The sequence below is a fragment of the Bubalus bubalis genome, chromosome 4, assembly GCF_019923935.1.
Source record: "Bubalus bubalis isolate 160015118507 breed Murrah chromosome 4, NDDB_SH_1, whole genome shotgun sequence".
In the NCBI taxonomy this organism is placed as follows: domain Eukaryota; kingdom Metazoa; phylum Chordata; class Mammalia; order Artiodactyla; family Bovidae; genus Bubalus; species Bubalus bubalis.
In genome coordinates, this window is record NC_059160.1 from 47,943,612 (window position 1) to 47,963,249 (window position 19,638).

Here is a 19,638-nt window from a genome sequence, read left to right on the forward strand (position 1 = left end):
AGACAAAGGGACAAAGTAAAAAGTATGTTGCAAATGGCCACGAATATGTTGCAGAGCACTGTAGTGTTGTCGCAGTTCTGTGCTTCAAGCCCTTCCATGGTTTCTTGATTCTATTAGGATGCGAGCCATTGTCAAGGCCTTGAGTGACCTTATCTGATCTTCCATGCCCTGACCTGTGTCACCAGCCTGCTTGCTGGACAGTCCTACTCTCTCCTGGTCCTCCATTCCCTTGACCATGCCTGTGATCTTCTGTCCTGTCGGTGAGCTTGTGTTTGTCTTTTAAAATCCAGCTTTTCACCATGTTATGGGTTGACTACTCTCCCTACCCTGCCACCTGCCACAAACAATATTGAAGTTACAATTCCCAGTGCCTGTAGATGTGACGTTACTTGGAAATAGAGCCTTTGTGGTGGGTCAGGTTAAGATGAAGTCATTAGGTGAGGTCTAATCCAACATGACCGGCATCCTTACAAGGGGAAACGTGGATGCAGACATGTACAAAGCAAGGACTCGAGGAGACCTAGACACAAGCCAAGGAGTGCCTGAGGCCACCAGCAGCCAGTAGAGAGGCCTGGGACCATTCTCCCTCAGGGCGGTCAAAAGGAACCAACCCTGCTGGCATCTTAATCTTGGACTTCCAGCCTGCAGAAATGAGAGGGAAGGCATTTCTGTTGTCTGTGCCATCCTGTTTGTGGCACTTTCTTATAGTGGCCCCAGGAAATGGATGTGTACCATCTTCATGAATAGTTTTCTCCAACAAACCATTCACTACTTCTAGCTCTTTATCATTTGGCTATTATACTTAACACATTACATTATATTTAATTCTGTGTGTGCCTCTGAATAGACTGTGATGGTAGGGATGACCTGTTTGAATTCCTAAGGCTTAATGGTATATATGTCATACAGGAAGGACGGATGGATGGATCAAAAAGTCAGCTAATCTTTCTTGATTCCAAAAGAGAAGAGCTAAGTTCTTTGTATCAAAGCTAAAAATGCAAATTAACATTTGAAAGATAGATGTGTCCCCTCTATTTGAGTCTCTCTTTGGCAAGCAGTCTTCGGGCATGCATATCCCAACATAAATAACTTTGGATGTGTTAAAGAGGTCACCAGTGTTTAAGTTCATTAAATTAATGTTGTCATTTGAGTTGCTGAGTGTGTTGCAGGTTGTAAACTATTCACTGCATTTCTGTGATTCTGCTGTAGAGTCATCTTCAGGAATATGGGGTGTATTAAAAATAGAGTTGCTTCATACTATAGAGTCCTAGACCAGGAATTAAACAATGCAGGTCTACTGCTTAATGCTGTGTGGATTTTATTTGTTCATCCACTCAGGTGTTCAACCAAAATTTAAATGCAAACATTCTTCCAGGATCTCTAAATATCAGAGGTACAGAGATAAAAGCAGTAAGCTGTTCCCCTTTAGGGGCTTGTAGTCTGGATGGCGTGTGATAGATGAATGAAGTGAAATTATTGTTGTTGTTCAGTCACTAAGTCATGTCAGACTCTTCGTGATCCCATGGACTGCAGCATGCCAGGCTTCTCTGTCCATCACTATCTCCCCGAGTTTGTTCAATCTCATGTCCATTAAGTCAGTGATGCCATTCAACCATCTCATCCTCTGTCACTCCCTTCTCCACTTGCCCTCAATTTTTCCCAGCATCAGGATCTTTTCCAATGAGTCAGCTGTTCACATCAGGTGGCCAAGGTATTGGAGCTTCAGTTTCAGCATCAATCCTTCCAATGAATATTCAGGGTTGATTTCGTTAAAAGTGATATGATGGCAGTGAGGGTAGGGGAGCTGTGGGCATCGAACAGGATACTCAGTCTCTAAAGGTAGTTGTCAGGAAAGGCTTGGTCACAGGTGATTTTCCTGGCCACAGGTAACAGGGAGGGTGGTGTTCTGGACTCAGAAAAGCATATGCAAAGGCACTGTGGCCAGTCCAAGGCCCCACAGGCAGATCCCTGAGAAAGGCCTGCAGGGACAGCCAGCAGTGGCTGCAGCGTGAGAGTAAGGAAAGTGGCCTCTGATTGTGAATCCTTTGGAAGTGACTGCAGTTGCTTGGGTACAGAGGTTCCAGGGTACTTTTCAGAAATTCAGTCACATTATTGTTTTTCTCATATGCAAATGATTTGCATACTTTTCACTTACCCACCACTCACCTGTCCATCCACTGGCAGAATGCGTACACTTGTGCACACACCTTTTGTCTGCAGGAACTGAACATTTCTGGCTCATTCCCAGGACCACTGCAGGCCTTGGGACAGCCTGGTCCCTCCTCTCACTAACCCTGGGCTGCTGATGTGCCTATCATTTCCCTGAATTCCACTCCTTTATTACTGTCTCCTCACATTATCTGATTGGAGTATGCCATCTTCCTGCCAGGAATTTGACAAGCTATTCCCTTTCCTGAAATACAGGGTTCCCCCCCCCCCCCCAGATACCCAGCTTTTGCTGAAAGACCACCTGCTCCATAATTTCCTTCTGATCACTCAGTCTATTTATTGGATTGGCCGAAAGTTAATTAGGATAAAACCCTAACGAGCTTTTGGGCCAAAGCAAATAAAAATGCAAACCTGTCTCCCATGACTTATTTCTAGTTTCTACTTGATTTTTCTCTTTAGTACTTGTCACTTTTTGTGTGCTTATTTGCTCAGTCATGTCCATCTCTTTGCGACCCCATGGACTGTAGCCTGCCAGGCTCCTCTGGTCCATGGGATTCTCCAGACAAGAATACTGGAGTGGGTTGCCATGCTCTCCTCCAGGGGATCTTCCCAGCTCAGGGATCGAACCCAGGTCTTCCACATTGCAGGTGGATTCCTTACCGACTGAACTACCAGGGAAGCTCTCACTCTTTAGTATGTTGCAGAAGGTGTGTGTGTGTGGTTTTTTGTTTTGTTTTGTTTTGTTTTGTTTAACTTGGATCTTCCCAGGACACATACACACAAATAAAACCTTCATGGGATGCTCAACATCACTCATTATCAGAGAAATGCAAATCAAAACCACAATGAGGTACCATTTCATGCCAATCAGAATGGCTGCTATCCAAAATTCTATAAGCAATAAGTTCTGGAGAGGGTGTGGAGAAAAGGGAACCCTCTTACACTGTTGGTGGGAATGCAAACTAGTACAGCCACTATGGAGAACAGTGTGGAGATTCCTTAAAAAACTGGAAATAGAACTGCCATATGACCCAGCAATCCCACTGCTGGGTATATACACCAAAGAAACCAGAATTGAAAGAGACACGTGTACCCCAATGTTCATCGCAGCACTATTTATAATAGCCAGGATATGGAAGCACCCTAGATGTCCATCAGCAGATGAATGGATAAGAAAGCTGTGGTACATGTACACAATGAAATATTACTCAGCCATTAAAAAGAATACATTTGGATCAGTTCCAATGAGGTGGATGATACTGGAGCCTATTATACAGAGTGAAGTAACCCAGAAAGAAAAACACCAATACAGTATACTAACCCATATATATGGAATTTAGAAAGACGGTAACGATAACCCTGTATGCGAGACATCAAAAGAGACACAGATGTATAGAACAGTCTTTTGGATTCTGTGGGAGAGGACGAGGGTGGGATGATTTGGGAGAATGGCATTGAAACATGTATATTATCAAATGTGAAACGAATCGCCAGTCCAGGTTCGATGCAGGATACAGGAAGCTTGGGGCTGGTGCACTGGGATGACCCAGAGGGATGGGATGGGGAGGGAGGTGGGAGGGGAATTCACGATGGGGAACACATGTGCACCCGTGGTGGATTCATGTTGGTGTATGGCAAAACCAATACAATATTGTAAAGTAATTAGCCTCCAATTAAATAAATTAAAAAAAAAAAAAAAACTTCATGGGACTAAGGATTTTTCTCTTTGTGGAATGGTGTTGTACCCCAACACTGAGAACTGTGCCTGGCGTGTTATAGGTCTCTGTAATTACATGCCAAAGGGATGCAAGGGGTAGGCAGTGTGTGTGTGTGCATGCACGCGTGTGTGCAGGTCCTCACATAGCTGTCTCTTCTGCTTCTCCTGACAGCCTTCTGCAGGAAGCTGAGAAATTGACATCTGATGTGTAGGAGGAGCCAGGGCCGGGGTTGTGTCCATCCTGCATTCTGACTATTGGCCTTCGTCATTGTTCTCAACATTGTCTGTTGCTTGAGAGTAAGCTCTGAAGGCATGTCTAAACAAGGGCAGTGCCACATTGGGGGTGATGGTGGCATTTTTCGCTGATTTTTAGTTGGAGTAAATGAAACGCCTCTTAAGATGCTGCTCTGGGGGAGACAGAAGTCAGTGGATGTGGGGGGCCTGGAGGGTTCCATTCTGATTCATTGTGTTCTTAGCACATTGCTCTTTCATGTGTCCAAATAAGGATATCTTTGGTTCCTTATCTCTTAATACAATGCATTGAGGCTTGTATATGTCCCCCAAAAGCTGGCTTTTAGTGCTTTCCCCATTACATTGTTTATTGCCCCTGCCCTGGTCACATGAGAAGGACTTTCTTCAACTCATCTGCCTTTCCTGCCCTGACTGCCCCTTTCAATGGGAGGGTTGGTTGTAGTCACTGCCTTTGCTGGGACTCAGTGTGTGATTATCTCCTTTCCAACACCCTACCCCATCACGTATCTCCTCTTGCCAAATCTGCACTTGGAGTTCTTTATATATTGTGTTTAATCACCTATGATAAAATCAACCATGGCCACTTAATGAAAGCAAAGGGTTTGGAGCACTTCCGGGTGGGTGAACACTTGGAGGTGCTGGGAGGGTGGTGCATCCAAATGGCATGGGTATGCTGTGCCCCTCTCCCCTATTTCCTCATTTGACTTTTTGTGAGCTGTATTCATTATAATAAACTAGTGGTTGTAGGTAAAGTGCTTTTCTGAGTCTTATGAGTCAGTTCAGCAAATCATAGAACCCGAGGAGGGGATCTTGGGAACTTCCAGACTTTAGAACTGGTTGGTTCAGGAGGCCCTAACTTGTGGCTGGTGTCCAAAATGGGACACATTCTTGGGAGCTGAGCCTTTCACTTGTGATGTTTGCGTTGACTCCAGGTAATGTCAGAATTGAATTGGATTCGAGGGCACTCAGATGTGCGAGGGGAAAAAAAACCCCATATATATTTGATGTCAGAAATGTTGAGTTCAGCCTGTTTGTTGCTTTTCACTGTTGTCATTGTGTAGTTCAGCATGGTGTTCGCTGCACGCTCTTCGGGCAAGTTAATGGCCCAGTGGCTCAGCTTTCTCAAAGAGTATTAGGGGGATTAAATAATTTCTCAGCCTCAGCACTTAGACATTTGGGACCTGAAAATTCTTTGTATTTGAATGAAGTTTGGCAGTTTACCCAGCTTCTACCTGCCAGATGCCAGTGGCTCCCTGCTCCTGACACGTGCATGTCCAGTTGTGATATCAAAAATGTCTCCAGTCATTGCCAAATGTCCCGGGGTGGGAGGCAGGGGTCCAGTACCCTCAGCTGAGAAGTACTGGCATAGAATAAGACTTCATTAAGTGTTGTTAAAAACATCGCCATTCTTCTGATGATGATGATGGTGATAGAGATGTAGTTCTTTAATTTATCTCCCAAGTATTTATATAGTGCTTACTGAGTACATTGCATGGCATGAGTTCAGAGAGATAAATTGATGTTATTTAGTTTGCCAAGTCATGTCTGACTCTTTGCAGCCCTATAGACTGCAGCATGCCAGGCTTCCCTGTCCTTCACTATCTCCCAGAATTTGCTCAGATTTATGTCCCTTGAGTCGATGATGCCATCAAACTATCTCATCCTCCGTTGCCCTCTTTTCCTATCCTCTGACTTTCCCCAAATCAGGGTCTTTTCCAAGGAGTTGGGTTTGCCCTCTTTTCCTGTTCTCAGACTTCCCCAAATCAGGGTCTTTTCCAAGGAGTTGGCTCTTCCCATCAGGTGGCCAAAGTATTGAAGCTTCAGCTTCAGCATCAGCCCTTCCAATGAATATTCAGGGTTGATTTCCCTTTAGGATTGACTGGTTTGATCTTGTAGTCCGAGGGACTCTCAAGAGTTCTCCAGCACCACAGTTCAAAAGTGTCAGTTCTTTGGCACTCAACATTCTTTATGGTCCAGCTCTCACATCCATACATGACTATATGAACCTTTGTTGCCAAAGTGATGTCTCTGCTTTTTAATACACTGTCTAGGCTTGTCATAGCTTTTCTTCCCAGGAGCAACCATCTTTTAATTTCATGGCTGCAGTCACTAACTCCAGTGACTTTGGAGCCCAAGAAAATAAAATCTGTCACTGTTTTCTTTTTTCCCCATCTATTTGCCAGGAAGTGATGGGACCAGATGCCATGATCTTGGTTTTTTGAATGTTGAGTTTTAAGCCAGCTTTTTCACTGTCCACTTTCATGGAGACAAATAAATAATGTCAGCCTGTGGTTCTTGACCTCAAGCAGGTTATGGGGTAGGAGAAACTTCCAATGTTGCCTGAAGTGTGTTGGCCTGACTTGATTACAGCAGAATGTTGATGATGAGGCAAGTTTACTGGCTCTCAGGCTTCTTCCTGGTGGACGGATCCCCTCTTTTGATTTCCAGTGAACATGGCAACGCGGAGAGGAAACGCCCTTGTGGGTTGATCCCCTGGTTCCTGATGAAACCTGGCCTAGGAAGGGCTAACCCTGACCCAGAGCAGTGGCTCTTTGAAAGGGCAGCCATTGTCCATTGGGGCTGCTCTTTGATGCTTTCAGAATTCCTGCCAGGATCTGGTGGGGAGAGCACTGCCACCTCCTCAGTTTGTACCCCATAAAGCAGCAGAAGGGTCCTTTCCACCCACAGCACATTGCACAGCACCTCTGCTCCACAGTCTCCATCAAACCTGACCACTGGCCTTCTGGAATCTTGTGGAACTGCTGCACCCTGCTCCTCCCCCACCCCTGACTCACTTCCACCAACTCCTCTCCTGTCCCTGCTCCTCCTTCTGCCTGTTCAGTTCGCCTGTTCCCACCACAGTTGCTCTCCTGGCTGCCTGTCTGGGAATGTTCTCCCCACCAAGATCCATCAGAGCTCATTCCTTAACTCCCACTTCCCTTAGGACCCTTTATGAAATAGCAAGCCTCCTCCTCCCCCTGCCTGTATCTCCTTGCCTTGTGTTCTTTGCAGCTCTGATCACCACCTAACACAGCCACTGTGTCCTGCCATCGTTGAGGCTGTTGCGTGTCTGTTTTCTTCCTCTAGAAGGTGAATGTCCTGAGGACCGGCCATTTGTCCATCTTATTAGCCAGTGGATAATAAATGAATGAACAGATGGATAGACAGACAGATGGACGGGTTCTCGCTTGAGAAAGGAGATGTTAAGGTGATTCTATGTTAAGAAAGACAAATATCAGATTATATCTCTTGTCTGTGGAATCTAAAAAGATGATACAAGCGAACTCACAAAGCAAATAGACTCACAGACATTGTAAACAGCCTTAGGGTTACCAGAGGGGATAGTGGGGTTGGGGGATAAATTAGGAGTTTGGAATTAACAGATACACACTACTATATATAAAATAAACAGCAGGGACCTACTGTATGGCCCAGAAAACTATGCTCAATATCTTGTGATAATCTATAATAGAAAAAAATCTGAAAAATAATATATATATATATATATATATATACATGCGTGTATGTGTATATGTGTGTGACTGAATCATTTTACTGTACACTTGAAACTAACACAACATTGTAAATTATACTTCACTTTAAAGAAAGACAGACTCTGTGTTAATACAAAGTTGTCAAGATTGTGCAGAACCTTTGTTCACCCTTTCCTGGGAGGGATGGGCTTCTCCTACCATGACTTGGGTGCTGGCGAAGTCAGTACCTATTTAAAACTCTCACTAAGGTCAAGTCCAGGGCTTCCCTTATAGCTCAGTTGGTAAAGAATCTGGCTACAGTGCAGGAGACCCTGGTTGGATTCCTGGGTCGGGGAGATCCACTGGAGAAGGGATAGGCTATCCTCTCCAGTATTCTTGGGCTTCCCCTGTGGCTCAACTGGTTAAGAGTCAGCCTGCAATGTGGGAGACCTGGGTTCGATCCCTGGCTTGGGAAAATTCCCCTGGAGAAGGAAAAAACTACCCACTCTAGTATTGTGGCCTGGAGAATTCCATGGACTGTATAGTACAAGGGGTCATGAAGAGTCGGACATGACTGAGTGAGTTTGACTTTCACAAGGTCAAGTCCATGTTATGACAATCCTTCCCTCTCTATCTCAAGATAATTTTCTCCTGGTTAATGAGCCCACCTGGGCGTACAGATGAGGGCATGAAGGGCAACCCTTGTAGAACTCTGTGTCTGACAGCCCCAGGGTCTCACCTCTGACCCACAGTATCATCAGTCTTGTCTTCATATTTTGGGTTCTTCGTCCCTGGACTTTTGCTGCGTTCTCTGCTTTGCTCATCCCTAACATGCAAGACGGAGAAGGCAACGGCACCCCACTCCAGTACTCTTGCCTGGAAAATCCCATGGACCGAGGAGCCTGGTGGGCTGCAGTCCATGGGGTCGCTAAGAGTCGGACATGACTGAGTGACTTGACTTTCACTTTTCACTTTGATGCATTGGAGAAGGAAATGGCAACCCACTCCAGTGTTCTTGCCTGGATAATCCCAGGGACAGGGAAGCCTGGTGGGCTGCCGTCTATGGGGTAGCACAGAGTCGGACATGACTGAAGCGACTTAGCAGCAGCAGCAACATGCAAGAAGGATATTGCCATCCTTTTCATCTAATGGATGTGGAATTCTCAGGAGGAAATAAAAACATGCATTTTGTCGTTGTCACTCCTCCAACTGGTTGTCTTGCCCTCAGCATCCTGTGCAAATTTGCCCATCACCCTGGTGGGCTCCATCACCCGCACACCTCTGCTTCCCCAGCCTGTTTCCTTGTGCATGTCCCCTTCGCCGCCCTCTGTTGCTCTCGCTCACTATCCCTCCTGTTCCCCTCTGCCCCTACCCTGACCCTGGTCCACGCTTTTCTCTCCAGTAAGCCTCCTTTGACTCTTCTTCTCTTGGCATGTACAGCCTTCTTCACCTGATATATCAGAGTCACTCCATTTCTAAAGCAAGAAACTGTCTTGTTTGAATAAGCCTTTGTGACCTTTTATCTGACCTTGCCTTCTGCCTCCTTTTATTTTTTTATTTAAAATTTTTATTTTTTTGGCCACATCATGTGGTTAGTTCCCCAACCAGGAATCGAACCTGTGCCCCCTGCAGTGGAAGCGCAGTCTGAACTACTGGAATCACTTAAAAAAAGGGGGGGGGAATGGAGTTGGGGTTGTGCACAAGGCTTTTCTGTTCCCAGGTAGCAACAAGGAAAATAAGTGCTCAGGCCAAGTCAGTGGTTGTTTGTGCAGAGGCGGTATGAATTCTAGGGCTTCTGTGAGAAGAGATGTTTGTTCTTAAGCCACTTGTAGTTTTACTACGTGCCTTAGCCTGCGTTGACCAATCAGTGTAGCAGGGGCACCGCTCATGTTTATTCTCTGGCTGCCCTAGTCTCATCTGTTGAGTTTTCACAGTGCCCTTCAACTGGGAGTCTAGATTTGACTTAAAAGATGCCCCTTCAAGGCACTTCATGAAAATGCTTGAGTGCATTTCTTCTTTGTGCTCATGCCTTTGTAGCCTTTCTTACTGTTCGTCTCAATTCACCCGGACCTTTAAGTGAGGAACTTCTAAGTTTATGATCAACCTCCCGTAATTGTCGAGTATTGTATTAGGTTGGCCAAAAGGTTTGTTTGGGTGTGTGTAAGATGGTACAGGAAACCCGACCAACTTTTTGGCTAACTCAATGCTTAGAAGCGACTCACCTATTCAGATTCTCGTGTAGTCTTCATAACAAAGCTGAGAAGACAGGTATTTCTGTCCACATTCTCTGAATGAGACAACTGAAATTCAGAAGGAATACACATTTTGTTGTTGTTCAGTGGCTTGCCCAAGGCCACAAACCTGGAGAACCAAGATTTCAATCTAGAGCCGGTGCTCCAAGTTCAGCACTCTTTGCCCTACACCTGATTCCAAACTCAGTTTGACTTAAAAATCTGAATCATGCAAGTGGTTGCAAATAATAAACCCCAGTTATGTTGTTTAGTTGACACTGCACCACTGAATCCTACTTCCTTCTGCCTCTGGCTTTGGTTTTGTTTTCCATAATTTTTTTTTTCTTTTGCCCACACTGTGTGTCATGTGAAATCTTGATTCCCTGACCAGGGACCAAACTCATGCCCCCTGAGTATTAACCACCAGACCTCCAGGAAAGTTTCTCCATCAAAATCGTCAAAATCTGACTTGCCTTTACTGCTTTGAATTTGTGGCTTCCTTCCAAGCCCTCAGGAATACCATAGGCACTAGGAACCCAGAAATTGCCCTCCCAGAGCTGAGCCAGGGCTCTGCATGAGGATGGCAGTCCTGGAGGACCAAGCTCTGCTTCCGCCAGCCCTCTGGCTTCAGTCACTTCAGTTTTTATTAGCACCCATCTTCTACTCTGCAGCCAGACTTAATCTCCCACCACCCCGCCCCACAGTGGCATAAGACAGTGTAAATTTCTGGATCTGTTCAGAGTAGCCCCTGCCCACCTTGCGTCTCTGGCCATTTCCTTCTGTGACATCTTACATGTCAACCTTGTATAACCATAGACTGTCCTCTCCAGCCCTGGGCCTCACATGTGCACTAGTATACCAATTCTCAGAAAAGAGGGATTTTTAAAAGGCTCTGATAGGTGGCATTTGCCCATTTCTGTAGTGTAAATTCTCCCACCAGTCAGGAGCCAGCTCTAGCACCCAGCTGGAGCCAGGCTGCCTGGAATGCCCTTCTCTCTTCTCCTTGTTGATTCTTAGACATTGCTTCTTTCAGGGTGACTTTCTCAACCAACGCCCACCTGTCCCCTGCCTGGCAGAAGCTCTGTGTTTCTACATGCCCCCTTGCTAACACCGGTTATAAATAGCACTCACCAGACTGGCTCATAATTGTGTGTGCTTGGCCATCTCCCTTCTGTTTTCCGCACTCTGTGGGTGGGTACCAGCTGTGTGTTGATTCATTTCTCTAACCCAATGCTACATACAAGGTCATAGACACACAAAGATGCTCAATCAAATGTTTGTTCGATGGAGGCGCGTTTTGACTTTAAAAGGACAGTAACCTTTGTACTTAGTTCAGGAAGAGGATTTCGTGTGGATGCAAGTTCTAATCTTCCATATTTTAGTTGCAAGACGTACTGATCTGCTCGAAGAGGGGGATGGCTGTCTTATTTATGACACTTGGGTATGAGCCCAAACCCCCAGGAGCGGGAAGTACAGCTCAGTTTTTACCTGAAAATTTTGGAATCGAGGCTCTTTCTTCTAGGATGTAGGAGGGACTGTCTAGTTCTGTCTCTTGTCTCTGTCTCTCCATCTTTTCCCTCTGATTCTCTTGTTCTCTTTCTCAGTCCTCCACCCCATGTGCTCTCCTTGGTTTCTTTGTCCACCAGCTGCGTTCTTTTCCCCTTCACCTGTCCAGCTCCCTCTGTTCTTTCATCTTCTGCGTGACTCAGGATGGTCTTCCAGCCCCAGCTGTAAATGCCTGTCAGCTGAGACACTTAGCATCCGTGAGAACTTGTTTTTGTGCCTTCTGTAAAATTTCCATGATAATAAATATGTTTGGCTCAGCACTGCTGGTTGAACCGCCCTCCCCGCTGCCCGGTCACCATCTCGGATCGGGCATCCCTGGCTGGTGTGATCAGCAGAGGGGAGAGTGGGGTTGGGGTGGGACACACAAACATGACAGACCTGCCCAGGCCTCTCAGAAGTAAAGATGTTTCCCTCTAAATGTGCAATCCCAGTCTGTCTGAAGCTAAAAATGATGATAACTTGGAGTCGGTAGGGTGACCACTTTATTTCTCAGTAGAATAATCATGGATCAGAAAGGAGAGAACTCAGCCCATTGACCATGTGGCCAGGCAGCTCTTGTATTGACTTACGTTGCATCCATCCAATAGGAACCTAAGTCTATTAAAATAATCATGGCTGCAGCTTCCGTGATTGCCTTGGGGAGTCCCAGGAACACATTAATTAATTATCCTCAGTGTGAGCAGATTTCCTCTTGAGAGCCTCTTGTCTGTTTTCTTAGCCTCGTTCTGTGCCTTCCAATTTTTCCACCTTGCTCCCTTCATAAATTATCCACTGTCTTCAATTTACCCCCAGCATCTGGTTTGGCTCTGCACAGCATGGTCTTGGTGAGCCAGCTGTGGTTCTGATGGACTACACTTAGCCTAGAATCCTTGAAGCAGAAAGGTGGGGATTTGTTATGGTCTGCCTCTTGATCAATACCTCAGGGTATTGACATCCTTGGACATTTGCTCTGTAGACACAGTCAATGTGCTAATAAGGGACTGTGAACTGATAAAGAATAGTAGCCCATTGGCTTGATTGAACTGTGAACTGATAAAGAATAGTAGCCCATTGGCTTGATTGAAAGAGAGGTAAAGACAGTACCTCAAGTTGTCAGCCGTGCAACAGAAATAGTTGTCTACACTGCAATATTGTGATGGAGCTTTTATTTTATTTTTTAATTTTATTTGTGGCTTTTATTTCAAAGTATTACAGGAACCTAGAGGCTAGAAAGACAGAAGCTTTAGAGCTGAGATGGAAGGAATAAAAGCAGAGTGATGACAAATAGAAGGATGTCTCAGAGATGGAAAGTAATGGTGAAACGAGTGGGAAGGCCCAGCCCAGGAGGGCTGAAACAAGGACAGACAGCCTGACCCTTTGGGACAAAGCAACTTCAGAAGAGTATATTTGAAATGAAATTTTAGGATGTGGTCGGCTAAGTGGTTTCATGTATGGTTGTGGTAACCTTTATCCTTCATGCATGAAGTTTCCTTTGCCATTTGTTGCACCAGGGAGAGAAATAAGTGCCAGTTGGTTTCTTAAGCACAATCATTAGTGCTCGGGATTGTTTACAGAGGAAGAATCTGTTGGGTCAGCAGCCTTCTCAGATAACCTGTGGCTGGGAGCTCTCCTGCCCCACTGTGGGTATGGGAATGTCCTGGAGTGGATTTATTAGTGTTCTGGAATGGATCTACAGGGTTGTGATCTGACCTTAAGGAAGTATACTGAGTAGGTGAGGAGAGAGTCCAGGGATTATCAATCAGTTCAGTTCAGTTCAGTCAGTCAGTTGTGTCTGACTCTTTGCGACCCCATGAATCGCAGCATGCCAGGCCTCCCTGTCCATCACCAACTCCCGGAGTTCACTCAAACTCATATCCATCAAGTCAGTGATGCCATCCAGCCATCTCATCCTCTGTCATCCCCTTCTCCTCTTGCCCCCAATCCCTCCCAGCATCAGAGTCTTTTCCAATGAGTCAACTCTTTGCATGAGGTGGCCAAAGGACTGGAGTTTCAGCTTTAGCATCATTCCTTCCAAAGAACACCCAGGGCTGATCTCCTTCAGAATGGACTGGTTGGATCTCCTTGCAGTCCAAGGGACTCTCAAGAGTCTTCTCCAACACCACAGTTCAAAAGCATCAATTCTTCGGCACTCAGCCTTCTTCACAGTCCAACTCTCACCTCCATACATGACCACTGGAAAAACCATAGCCTTGACTAGACGGACCTTTGTGGGCAAAGTAATGTCTCTGCTTTTCAATATGCTGCCTAGGTTGGTCATAACGTTTCTTCCAAGGAGTAAGCATCTTTTAATTTCATGGCTGCAGTCACCATCTGCAGTGATTTTGGAGCCCAAAAAAATAAAGTCTGACACTGTTTCCCCATCTATTTCCCATGAAGTGATGGGACCAGTTGCCATGATCTTTGTTTTCTGAATGTTGAGCTTTAAGCCAACTTTTTCACTCTCCTCTTTCACCTTCATCAAGAGGCTTTTGAGTTCCTCTTCACTTTCTGCCATAAGGGTGGTGTCATCAGCATATCTGAAGTTATTGATATTTCTCCCGGCAATCTTGATTCCAGCTTGTGCTTCTTCCAGCCCAGCGTTGCTCATGATGTACTCTGCATATAAGTTAAATAAGCAGGGTGACAATATACAGCCTTGATGTACTCCTTTTCCTCTTTGGAATCAGTCTGTTGTTCCATGTCCAGTTCTAACTGGTGCTTCCTGACCTGCATACAGGTTTCTCAAGAGGCAGGTCAGGTAGTCTGGTATTCCCATCTCTTTCAGAATTTTCCACAGTTTATTGTGATCCACACAGTCAAAGGCTTTGGCTTAGTCAATAAAGCAGAAATAGATGTTTTTCTGGAACTCTCTTGTTTTTTTCCATGATCCAGCAGATGTTAGCAATTTGGTCTCTGGTTCCTCTGCCTTTTCTAAAACCAGCTGGAACATCAGGAAGTTCATGGTTCACATATTGCTGAAGCTTGGCTTGGAGAATTTTGAGCATTAGTTTACTAGCATGTGAGATGAGTGCAATTGTGCGGTAGTTTGAGCATTCTTTGGCATTGCTTTTCCTTGGGATTGGAATGAAAACTGACCTTTTCCAGTCCTGTGGCCACTGCTGAGTTTTCCAAATTTTCTGGCAAGTTGAGTGCAGCACTCTCACACCACCATCTTTCAGGATTTGGAATAGCTCAACTGGAATTCCATCACCTCCACTAGCTTTGTTCATAGTGATGCTTTCTAAGGCCCACTTGACTTCACATTCCAGAAGGTCTGGCTCTAGGTCAGTGATCACACCATCGTGATTATCTGGATCATGAAGATCTTTTTTGTACAGTTCTTCTGTGTATTCTTGCCACCTCTTCTTAATATCTTCTGCTTCTGTTAGGCCCATACCATTTCTGTCCTTTATCAAGCCCATCTTTGCATGAAATGTTCCCTTGGTATCTCTAATTTTGTACTAGAAGGAAAAAAATCTGGACTCTATGGCAGCCCCTGGGGGCAGATTTACAAAGTACTCTTTTAGAGAGGCTTTTGATGGTAAACATTGGTGATTGACTCAGAGTCCATTAGAGGCACTTGTTGGGCTGTCTCCCCACAGCCCTAGAGCATTGCTCTGTTGGATGTTACAACTGAATAAAAAGACAGGGTGATACACATTGTGTATCCCTGGTGGCTCAGATGATAAAGAATCCACCTACAATGCAGGAGACCTGGGTTCGATCCCAGGGTTGGGAAGATCCCCTGGAGGAGGGCATGGCAACCCACTCCAGTATTCTTGCCTGGAGAATCTCCATGGACGGAGGAGCCTGGCGGGCTGTATAGTCCATGGGGTCACAGAGAGTCAGACACGACTACACCACTGAGGGACTAGACACAGCACAGCACTCTGTGTGTAATGGGCGGGCAGGTAGGAGGACGAGTCATGAAAGGGAAGGAAAGAAGAGATCCAGCAATATGACTCTTCAGCAGAAACAATTTTTGGTCCACTTGGAGAGGTAGAAGATAACATACATAGCAAAGAGGAGTATCTTTTGTGTATCAATTGGGAATCATTTTGGTACTAGTAGCAGAAAACCCAACTAACAGTGTCTTAAGTAAGGGTATATTTGTCTCTTTCTTTAATTGGAGTGTAATTGCTTTACAGCATTGTTGGTTTCTGCTGTACAACTGAAGTGAATCAGCTATCTGTATACATAAATCCCTCCCTCTTATATCTCCCTCCCACTCCACTCCCGTCCCACGCTTCTAGGTCATCACGGAGCACCGAGCTGAGTTCCCTGTGCTGCACTGCAGGTTCCCACTAGCTACTTCTTTTACACATGGCAGTGCATTTATGTCCAACGTAATCTCCCAGTTCATCACACTCTCCTCTTTAAAAAATGAAGGAAAAAATGTACATTATCCAGAAGAAGTGTATTTGTCTTGCTGTATAAGATCATGAGAGAGGTGGTTGTTGCCATCAGTGGCATGGCTCAATGATCTTGTTGCTCTGGGTGGGCTTTTCCGCTGACCTGTGGTCTCCTCATATTTTTGCAAGCTGGTAGCAGGAAATAGTCTCAGAAAATACTGAAAATTATCCCCGCCCTAACAAATACTTTTTAAACATTTACCTTACACCCCTACCTATTTGTCTTGTAGCAAGTAACACATCAGTTCAGTTCAGTCGCTCAGTCATGTTCAACTCTTCAACCTCAACAATCACAGCACACCAGGTCTCCCTGTCCATCACCAACTCCCGGAATTCACTCAAACTCACGTCCATCGAGTCAGTGATGCCATCCAGCCATCTCATCCTCTGTCATCCCCTTCTCCTCCTGCCCCCAATCCCTCCCAGCATCAGGGTATTTTCCAATGAGTCAACTCTTCGCATGAGGTGGCCAAAGTACTGGAGTTTCAGCTTTAGCATCATTCCTTCCAAAGAACACCCAGGGCTGATCTCCTTTAGAATGGATTGGTTGGATCTCCTGGCAGTCCAAGGGACTCTTAAGAGTCTTCTCCAACACCACAGTTCAAAAGCATCAATTCTTCAGCACTCAGCTTTCTTCATAGTCCAACTCACATCCATACATGACCACTGGAAAAACCATAGCCTTGACTAGACAGACTTTGTTGGCAAAGGAATGTCATTTCATGGCTGCAGTCACCATCTGCAGTGATTTTGGAGCCCCCCAAAATAAAGTCGGACACAGTTTCCACTGTTTCCCCATCTATCTCCCAATGAAGTGATGGGACCAGATGCCATGATCTTAGTTTTCTGAATGTTGAGCTTTAAGCCAACTTTTTCACTCTCCTCTTTCACTTTCATCAAGAGGCTCTTTAGTTCTTCTTTGCTTTCTGCCATAAGGGTGGTGTCATCTGCATATCTGAGGTTATTGATATTTCTCCCGGCAATCTTGATTCCAGCTTGTGCTTCACATAGTAGAGGTTTAATATTTATCTTTTGAATGAGTGCACAGGTATAGTAGCCGTCTCAGTTAAAATACAAGGGTCTTTATTTTTTTTTAAATTGGGGTATAATTGCTTTACAATGTTGTGTTAGTTCCTGCTGTACAACAATGTGAATTAGCTCTGTGTATACATCTGTCCCTCCTTCTTGAGATTCCCTCCTCTGCCCCCAGTCACACCCTTCTGTGTTATCACAGAGCACAAGCTGCTGCTGCTGTTCAGTCACCAAGCTGTATCTGACTCTCTGCGACCCCGTAGCCCAGGCTCCTCTGCCCATGGGATTTCCCAGGCAGGAACACTGGAGTGGGTTGACATTTTTTTCTCCAGGGAATCTTGCCGACCCAGGAATCAAACCTGTGTCTCCTGCATTGGCAGGTGGATTCTTTACCACGGAGCCACCCGGGAAGCCCACAGAGCACAAGAATCTTTATTAAATCTGAATTTCAGATAAATGTTTAACAATTTTTACTATAAGTACATCCCAGATGTTTCATGGGACATGCTTATATTTTTTTTTAAATCTTATATAGTTCATCTGAAATTCAAGTCTAACTGGATATCCTGTTTTTTTTCTTCTCAGTCTGGCAACCTAAGGGCATAGGAGTGACTTTATGGAAATAGATTTGAAGATTTACCTCTATTTTGCAAAGTGAGGGCTACCTGTCTGAATCATTCTTCAGCATATGGGATGAGGTAGAAATTTGGTCACAGATTGTGCAAAGGGTTGGAACAATTTATCTAGAGGGAAACATGAAATTGGAATTAGTAGTTAGTGATGGAGAATTAACTCAACATTAAATAAATTGTGGATGGTTTGTAACTCCTTAGAGAGTTTGTTTTTTTTTTTTTTTTTTTTTTTTTTTTTAGTGTTGGTTTCAGAACAGTGAAAAGAAAGTTTCCTGCCAGCTGGGACCCATAGGATGTCAGTACGGGGTCCCTTGCTCAGTGACATTTGTCTGTGATCTCAGGAGAGGTCTGAGCTGTGTCTGAAATCAGAACAACTTTAGTCAGGTGTGTCTGATGCCATTGGCGCCGCAGATGGGGGCTCTGATTTGCGATTCTTGGCCACGTGTCACCGGATGGGGGAATTTGGCAGAGGGAATTTCTGAACCTACAACTTGTTTGAAATGCAAATTCTTGGACTCCACTCCAGACCTACTGCAACAGGTGCCTTGGTGGTGTGGGGCCCTGCATTCTTATATTTTAGCCAGACCTCAAGGTGACTGTGATGTCCACTGAAGTTTGGGAGCTACACTCTAGTTGGTAGAGGAGCCATGGAAGAGTGGTAGCTTTGCATTCCACCAAAGGGCCACTTGCAGTGTGGGGTCAGAACACAGCTGGCTTGGAGAGACCACTTGTGGACTAGGTAATCGCCTAGCTGTTACTGTGATATTGATATATATGCTTTAAGTGATTTCCCTGATATTGATTACCCTTTATGTGATTATTGATATACCCCTTAAGTGAACATTCACTTAAACAGATGGCAAAGGATCTGTGGCACTTCTGAAGGAGGAGTGGGGAGGGCTCTGTGGTTGGTGGAATGGCTCGTGTTGATGGAAAGATGTGGGTGATAGGTAGGTACCCTGGGTTCTAGTCCTCACCAGGCCAGGAACTTGCTGCCCAGTTCTTGCTTTTTCCTGGACTCCAGTTTCTGACTGTGTAAAATGAGGATCTCAGAGGAACAGCCCATTTCCAATTCTTTCTAGCCCAAAGTGAAAGTGTTAAACACTCAGTCGTGTCTGACTCTTTGAGACCCCATGGACTGTATACTGCCAGGCTTCTCTGTCCATGGCACTCTCCAGGCAATAATAGTAGAGTGGGTTGCCATTTCCTCCTCCAGGGGATCTTCCTGACCCAGGGATCAAATCCAGGTCTCCTTCACTGTAGGCAGATTCTTTACTGTCTGAGCCACCAGGGAAGCTCCAAGCTTATGGGAAACACGAAGAGAGTGGAAGGCAAGGGTTCCCCCCAGTTGAGCATGACTTTCAGGTCCCCCTGCTTCCGTCCAGGCTCCTTCTCTCTGTGCTGTGGACGTCATTTCTCCCACCACTGCTTGTATGCAAGCACTTCTGGCAGTGTGTCTCCTGAGGATGTAAGTTGGGGACAGCTTGTACTTGAATTCCAGAGGATGGCCTGGGGTGAGCCAGGGGGATCTTGGAGGACTTCAGAGCTAAGTTGATCTTACTAAACTGGGCAACAGACAAGAGGATGTTGGATGAATAAATTAATCTATCGAGCCTCACTTTTTCCATCTGAGTAATGGGCTAAGGAGCCCAGACTCAGCAGGGCACGGTGATGAGATGAGTGAGGCATTGAGAGGTTAATTCCCTCCCTCCATCCCCTTCCACCCTCCCTCCCCTTCTCCCCTCTGCTTGTTCTGATAGGATCATCTCAGGATATCTCCCTGGGATCACCTCTGCATATTCAGAGCCCAATGTTCAGGACACGTGAGATGGCCACCTTGAATCCTTCCAGAACCTGAGGTGGCTCACATAGGAATTCAGGGTGCCCCATTGGCAGCGTGAGGTTTAAATGGGTCAGAGAGCTGTGCTCGGTTGGCTGGTCTTAGAGGGGCCGGCGATGGGTACATGTGAGGCAGTATGGGTGGCAAGATTTTACCTGGACACTGCAGATTTTTTTTTTTTTTAATTCCTTTTGTTTTTCTTGTGATTGGTTTGTTACTCAGGTACATTTGTATTACAATGCTCAATTGAGCACTTACATGATCAAAGCAGTGCTTACTGTCTATATCTCCAATGTGGTGTCTTTAAAAAAAAAAATTAATTGGAGGATAATTGC

The 19,638-nt window shown here is 45.3% G+C and overlaps 1 protein-coding gene across 7 annotated transcripts in view; it reads left to right on the forward strand.

Annotated features, from left to right (window-relative positions):
- Nucleotides 1-19,638, forward strand: part of LARGE1 (LARGE xylosyl- and glucuronyltransferase 1) — a 622,955-nt gene that overhangs the window by 196,144 nt on the left and 407,173 nt on the right. Inside the window, exon 1 of one of the 7 annotated variants that reach the window (XM_044941378.2) lies at nt 221-260. The exons of the other annotated variants lie outside the window; for them this stretch is intronic. Coding sequence (XP_044797313.1) covers nt 236-260 — 25 coding nt within the window. The 5' untranslated portion in view covers nt 221-235. Of the gene's footprint in view, nt 1-220; nt 261-19,638 lie in introns of those variants that run through there. 7 annotated transcript variants of the gene reach the window in all.